At 48.9% G+C, this 7,022-nt stretch overlaps 2 protein-coding genes across 3 annotated transcripts in view; both read left to right on the top strand.

Moving 5' to 3' along the window:
• LOC102425753 (ubiquitin recognition factor in ER-associated degradation protein 1-like) overlaps positions 1 to 3,408 on the top strand; it is a 10,520-nt gene extending 7,112 nt beyond the window's left edge. The window contains exons 6-8 of the mRNA XM_006108551.2: positions 538 to 626; positions 1,521 to 1,602; positions 2,453 to 3,408. Of these exons, the coding sequence (XP_006108613.1) occupies positions 538 to 626; positions 1,521 to 1,602; positions 2,453 to 2,527 (246 nt within the window). The 3' untranslated portion in view covers positions 2,528 to 3,408. The remainder of the gene's footprint in view (positions 1 to 537; positions 627 to 1,520; positions 1,603 to 2,452) is intronic.
• A 1,742-nt stretch (positions 3,409 to 5,150) lies between these two features.
• The window catches only part of CUNH22orf39 (chromosome unknown C22orf39 homolog), a 6,639-nt gene continuing 4,767 nt past the window's right edge, over positions 5,151 to 7,022 (top strand). Inside the window, exons 1-2 of one of the 2 annotated variants that reach the window (XM_023749069.1) lie at positions 5,151 to 5,272; positions 5,418 to 5,585. In XM_023749069.1, coding sequence (XP_023604837.1) covers positions 5,249 to 5,272; positions 5,418 to 5,585 — 192 coding nt within the window. In that variant the 5' untranslated portion in view covers positions 5,151 to 5,248. The remainder of the gene's footprint in view (positions 5,273 to 5,417; positions 5,586 to 7,022) is intronic. The other variant, XM_006108550.3, reaches the window with a different exon arrangement.

Raw genomic sequence — 7,022 nt, 5'->3', positions numbered from 1 at the left:
ATAGTGCAATGGACACACATATACCTTTCACTTAGATTCACCCATATGGCCACATTTGCTTTATCTCTAAGAATATGTTCTCCTTTTCTTGGCCTACACTGTTTAAAAATAAATTGCAACATGACCCTTCAGCACTGCTGCCAGCCCGGCTCCCTGGGGAAAAAGGGATGACTAGTATCAGGGCACTGGGAGGCAGTGGAGGACGGAAAGCTGAGCTCTGCTCTGCGGCAGTTGCAACAGAGGGCTTAGTCCATCCACAGGGCCCCAGACTGGTCCTGCAGAGGCCAAGGCCAGACCTTTTAACCTGTCATTGTCTATTGGCTACTGGCTACCCCTGGCGGTGGTTGCTCTTGGGCCAGAAGACTCCCTTCATCTCACTGCAGTCCTAAGACGGAGTTCTTAGCTGCCCACACTTCAGCAGCTGGGGAGTGAGGGCTTCATTCCTGAGGGGGACTGGGTGGCGCCCCCCAGAACATACCCCTGCAGCAGTCTCAGCAAAGCACATACATGTGCTCACCCTCCTGCTTGCCTGTGTAGGCCTTCTCCGGCTCCGGGAATAGACTGGACGGGAAGAAGAAAGGTGTAGAGCCCAGCCCCTCCCCCATCAAGCCTGGAGACATCAAAAGGTGGGTCTGCCCTGTCTCTGGTCCAACCTGATGCTTCATCATCATCTAGGGAGGGTCTGTGCCAGACCTCTGGGGTGGGCAGCCTCACTCCAGCTCTGAAAATAAAGCCCGGTTCAAAGAATCTAGCAGAGTGGATGAATTCCCCACCCCAACCCCCACCTACTCCTTGGGGGACTGGAACATGACGAGGAGTTGCTGTTTCTCAGTGGAAGTTTATCAGTATCTTCCCTCCAGTCCAGGACCACTGCAGTCCAGCCTCCACCCGCCTCCAACTGGCCCCTCATCAGATCTCTCTCCTATTTAAAACCTTTCCAGTTCCTATCTAACCTATTGTTCTGTTTATTCATCAAGTCACAGTGTCTCAACTTCCTTCAAACAGGAGGCAGGAGCTGCCTCACAGATGTGTTTCTGTTTGGTCCAGGGACTCAGAGCAGATTCCCTGCTCTGGTGGCTGTCACAGTGGTGGCAGGGATGAGATGTGTCACCTGCCATATGTCACCTCTCTACTATATGTTGGAGCAGAAGGATAATGCTATAATGGATTTTTTACCCACTCTCTGAGTTTGGTACAAGTGTACCCCTTCAAGGTTGATCCGTGAGGCTGCAGGGTGGATTTGAGGAGGGCCTCCCAGGCCCCTAGGTGACCCTTCACTGCAGGCTAGGTCCCAAGTCTGAAGGCCCTACCCCATTTGCCTTCTGATTCTCTCCTATAGGGATGCTGGGGAGCACCAGAGGGCTGGCCCAAGGCCAGGGGGTTGACAGCCGCATACCTCAGAATGAGAATCACCAAGAGGACACACTTCCTCTCTTTGGCTTGCCTTCCTCTTGTTTATCAAAAGAGAATTTGAGTCTTTTTCTTCTGGAGCTAACATTTCTCCCCTTCCGTCTTTACAGAGGAATTCCCAATTATGAATTTAAACTTGGTAAGATCACTTTCATCAGAAATTCACGTCCACTGATCAAAAAGGTTGAAGAGGTGAGAAGTTTTATTTTCTAGTGATGAGTGGGGGAATTCTTTCCATTTTGAATCAGGGTATTTCTGTCATATTTTTCTTCATTCCTGGGGCCCTCCTCCCTCTGGTGGCCTGGTTGTCCTGTTGAGGCTGTGTGGAATGTGTGGGGCTGGGTGTAGAGGTGTGCGTTCGGGAGCTCAGAACCTTCATCTCCTATAGATAACACCACTGGCTGACTAACAAAAGGAATACATAAAAGATACCTGTTTTTGAGGGTTCAGAAAAAACAAGCCCTCTTTCTGCTGGTGGGAGACTAGCTTACTAAGGAATTCCACTTCTAGGAAATATCAGGCTGTGTGTAAACACATTAAGCTGGTCACCACAGCAATTTAAAATACTGCAAACCTAGAAGTAATATCCAATGGTAGAGACTGCCTCTCCCACGTGATGAAATTCTCTGTAGGTTTTAGAATGTACTAGATAAGAAATCCATTGTCTTGAGACTTGGGAATTAAGTTTGAAATAGTTTATATTAGCACATACAGAAAAGTGACTAGAAGTGTTCTTTTTGGGTGGTGGAGTTACAGGTGACTTTTCTTTTGGGGGTGTATTTTATACTTTATATATAAAAAATGTGATGCTTCTGCAAAAGGATATACGTTCACCCTTAGAATAAAGGCAGTGGTAGACACATAGTTGTGATTGTATGGTCATATGTTCAATTCAGTTGATTATGATTTGTATTTATATTTCAAAAACATTTCTTATCAATAATGGGCGTAAGGAAAATGGGTGGTACATGAGTCAGCAGAATAAAGCATTTTCTATAAACCTCCAAGAAATTTCTGAAAATAGTATTTTATCTTCACACAGGATGAAGCTGGAGGCAGATTCGTCGCTTTCTCTGGAGAAGGACAGTCATTGCGTAAAAAGGGAAGAAAGCCATAAGTTAGCCGATTGGAAAATAAAATACTCAATTGCAACATAATGGCTTTTAGTTACTGGCTCTGACAGGAATGAAACTATTGCAAAGGATACTCTGTCACTTTAGGTTTGTTTAGAGCTTCCTGAGAATTGTCTAGTTTAGTCTGGAAGTGGGATGCAGGACTCCGTGGTTATGTACTTGAATTGGGTCCCATAGGCGGTGGCCTCACCACTTCTTGCTTTCAGCCCTTGGGAGCACTCCCCCTGACCCAGCAGGAGCAGAGTTCCCCAGTTTCTGATAAAAATCAAAGGAAGGGGTTGAATTGCTCTAACTTGTGATGTTCTTTTTATTTTATTTATCCTTTCTTTTTGTGGATCTGTAGCTTAGATGTTGCCTTTGGCCTAAAGAAAAGTGGTTTAAATAGATTTGTGCTCTATAAATGGTTATTCCATTACTCTGGCTACAATTAAGTATTTGAGGATGGGTTTTTCTGTTTTTATTTTACTTTTTTTTTTTCTTTTTTTAACAAAAGAACCATTCCTCAGAAGGAAAACCTGATCTGAAAACATTTCTACTTTCAGTTTTCATTTCAAAATAACTGGCTCCATGAATCTATTCTATTAGGGGGAGGGAGGGAACAACAAAACTTCATGGTGAAACACAAATGTGAATATTAGAATAAATAAACGCTAAAGATGGTCCTCTTTCTCCTTCCCTATCTCCCACTCCCAGTTTAATGTATTATCCAATGTTCTGCTGGCCTGCATATTTTGTATTGGTCTCAGTTCCTCACTTTCTATAAAGTGAGATCTTTTGACATGTTAACCCAATTATTTTCATCTCTTTTGTTCCTTGAAAGTAATTCCAAATTAAATTTTCAAATAAAAACAGGGAAAGACTAAAACCTGGATTGCCTCTAAATGTTTGATTAGATGTCAACAGGGATTGATGCTTGGGCCACTGATCAGGAGTTGGAGGAAGGCTTGCTTGCAGGTACCCCTCATTCCATAGTGCTGTTAGAAAAGAACTTGGGGACAGGGGAGTGGCTCCTGGACAATGTATAGAGAAACGAGGCTCTCTGACCCCTGGGGTGAGGGTGGTCAGGTCCAGATCTCCCCTTGTACCTGGTCTCCTCCTACTTGTAGGCAGAGGGTCCTTCTCTGAACAAGGCTCCTCCCAACACGCAGAAGAGGAAAGGATGCACCACACCAGGACAACAGCCCAGCGTCCACCCATGTAGCCTCAGAGAATGAGCACTGAAGATTGTCATGATGACCAGGGCTGTTCATCCATCATGGTGATGAGTGTGGTTTCAGAAGGCACACAGTACCACTGTGACCTCCCTGGCTCTTCACTTCAGGCAGGGGTGGGGAACCTTTTCCCTGCCAAGGGCCATTGGCTATAACATTTGTGGGTCATACAAAATTACCAACTTAAAAATTAGCCTGCTCTCTTTGGTCAGACATTTAATTAACTCACCCCTAAGGCCTTGGCAGGACCAGACCAAATGATTTTGTGGGTCTTATATGGCCCGTGGGCCCGATGTTCCCCACCCCTGACCTAAGGAGTCTCAGCTTCACTACAGAGGTAGAAGTCCTTGGTGCGTAGGCAACCTCCATTGGCAGGATCACATTGCCTGACATATTGTCATTTTGTGGATAATAAAGATGCTGGCCTGGGTTTTTGTCTTCCCTAGGTATCACCTACTATACATGTAATGAAATCGCTGGAGGCACACTCCCCTGCCTGGGCCAGGGTTGGACCCAATTGTGGGTCTCCTGGTGATACAGTGGGATCACCTGGAGCAAAAGTCCTGGTTATTACTGCTGTACCCTGGTCCGAAACCTTATTGTCACACAGTGTCTTCTCCAAGCTGGTCTGTGAGCCAATCAGGCAGGACTCCTGATAAAAATGCAGCTTTCTGAACCACCTGCAGGGCCTCTGACCCAGTCTCAATCATAAAAGGGGCCCAGCAGCCGCCTTGTAAGGGGCTGCTCCCCTGCATATGATCAGGTTTGCATAGACTGGGGAACCATTGCATTGGTACTGCAGGGCTTTCTGTCTCAGGAAAGCTTTCACTCCTCATCAGATATGCAAGCGGCCCTGGACTTGTACGCCATGCCACTCCCAGCCCCCATGCCTCGGACCACCCCGCCTCTGTGCTCAGAATGCCCTTCTCGCCTCCACTTCCAGCCTGAGTTCCCTCGGGAGGTTGTCCCACACCTTAGATACCCTACCCCTCCACACGTTATGCCCAGCCAACCCCCCGTTATTTTGTGAGTTCATCTCCGTCCTCGAGAGGTCACTGCAGCAGTAGACTCGGCAGCTTCGCGGTGGCTGCTGCACAGTGTGTGCTAACGACAGTAAGCCCGATCTTTGAGATTTGTGAAATAATAGCCGCTGAAAAGAACTGGCCTGACCCGCGGGGTTTCACAAACAGCCAACTTAACCTGCGGCGGTGCAGACACGGAAGCCCACCCAACACCGGGCGGAGCTTTCTTACCCGCCGGGCACGCCCCCAGCTCTCTGGGCTCCACCCCTCCCGCCTGCGCCCCGCCCCGTCCCGGCTGCTATTGGCTGCCGCACCCGAACGTCCTGTTTATGGGCGTGTCTCAAGGAGGTGGCGAGGATTTAAATCGTCAGATCTCTGAGTTCCTCGGTTTCTCGCGCGGAGCTGGCCTAGTCGATTTTCATTGGTCATTGGCTAGCGGGCTGAGGAAGGCAGGTTAGGTGCTCGCCGTAACATGGCCGACGGCGGCGGCTGGCAGGTAAGTGCGGTGGGCGCCAGGGATTGGGGGGACCGCGTCGGACCGTGTGGCCGCCTTAAGCGAGGTCTCTCCCGGGAGGATCCGGGTGGGAGCTCCGGAGTGGGCGGCGCAGCGGCGTCCGGCTCAGGCGCCCCTCTCGCCGCAGCCGCCGCGCCCCTGCGAAGCCTACCGCGCCGAGTGGAAGCTCTGCCGCAGCGCCGGGCACTTCCTGCACCACTACTACGTCCACGGAGAGCGGCCGGCGTGCGAGCAATGGCGACGCGACCTGGACAGCTGTCTCCAGTGGGAGGAGCGCCGGAGCGCGGAGGCTCAGGTGCGCCCGGGAAGCCGGGGTGCGTGGGGCGGAGGGCACGGAGCCGCCTGGGCGCCTGAGTGCACAGGCCACCCTTGCCCCCGCTCCAGGTCCCGGGATTTTGGAGAGCACTGCTGAGGGCCTTCCTCTTTCTGTGCTTTTTTTCTTTCGAGAAATACCAAAAATTAGTCTATCGACTGTGTTTTCAGACTCTAAAAGACAAAGAGGGGAGTGGAGAGTGGTTTGGGAAGACAGTGTCAGGGTTGTCAGCTGACCTGCAAAGGAGGTGATATTGCTGAGTCCTGAAAGACCAGGAACCAGCCTTAGCAGCCTTTACCCAGTCCCAGGGCGTTACTTACATGAGGAACGAGGTTCAGAAGGAGGGTGAGCTGCGAGGGGTAGGGTATGAGGCTGCAGAGGTACCAGGGATCTCTTGGGCCTTTAAAGGGGGTTTGGATTGTAGTCTAAACATGCGCTAGGAAGCATGATTGGTGGTGTGTGTGTGTGTGTGTGTGTGTGTGTTTTATTTAAATTCAACTTCTTAATATATTTTATTTTATTTTTATTGATTTCAGAGAGGACAGGAGAGAGAGTTAGAAACATCAATAATGACAGAGAACCATGGACCAGCTGCCTCCTGCACACCCCTAACTGGGGATGGAGCCCACAACCTGGACATGTGCCCTTGACCGGAATCAAACCTGGGACCCTTCAGTCCGCAGTCCGAGGCTCTATCCACTGAGCCAAGCCAGCTAGGGCAGCATGATTTGTTTTATGCTTTTAAAAGATCAGTGTGGCTGACAAAGTGGGAGAGTACGTTATGGAGGGGAACAGAGACCAGTAAGGAGGTGGTTCTAGTTGTCCATCCATTCAGCAGATACTTGTCATGTTGGGCACTCTTGGGATACAGGAATGATGAGAACAGAACACCTGCCGTCTTAGCACCTTCAGTCTAGTCTAGACTACAGTGGTGCCTTGGAGCTGTTGTGGGTGGGGAGATGGAGAGAAGCTGTGAGGGTGCAGTGCTCATGGGGAAGGGGAGCCTGCAGGACTGACTGGTGGCTGCTTCAATGTTGTTAAATGTATGTTATTATTGAAGTAGACAAACTGATGTGGAAACAAAGCTACCATATAAAAGGAAATGTGACAATTCCCTACCTAGTAAGTGAAGTCCAAAAAATGAAAAAGATAACTTACAGCCTATATGACAAGAGATTAGTAACCTTTATATATGTCTGAGCACTTATATCAGTAAGGAAAATGGGGATGATTTCAGAATAGAAAAGTAGACAAAGGACACAGAGAAGGAATTCTTTAAAAAGGAAAACCAAATGGCCTGGTATAGAAGTTAAAATGCTAACAGGTGGTTTCTTCCTAGCGGTATGTCAGAAGTGTTGACAGGGGTTTGGAGAGTCAGGGGTCCTTGTGCATTGTTGGTGGAGTGTAAGGTGTTCTGAT

Source organism: Myotis lucifugus, unplaced genomic scaffold (assembly GCF_000147115.1).
Source record: "Myotis lucifugus unplaced genomic scaffold, Myoluc2.0 scaffold_2649, whole genome shotgun sequence".
Classification (NCBI taxonomy): domain Eukaryota; kingdom Metazoa; phylum Chordata; class Mammalia; order Chiroptera; family Vespertilionidae; genus Myotis; species Myotis lucifugus.
This window is presented reverse-complemented; position numbering and strand designations above follow the sequence as displayed.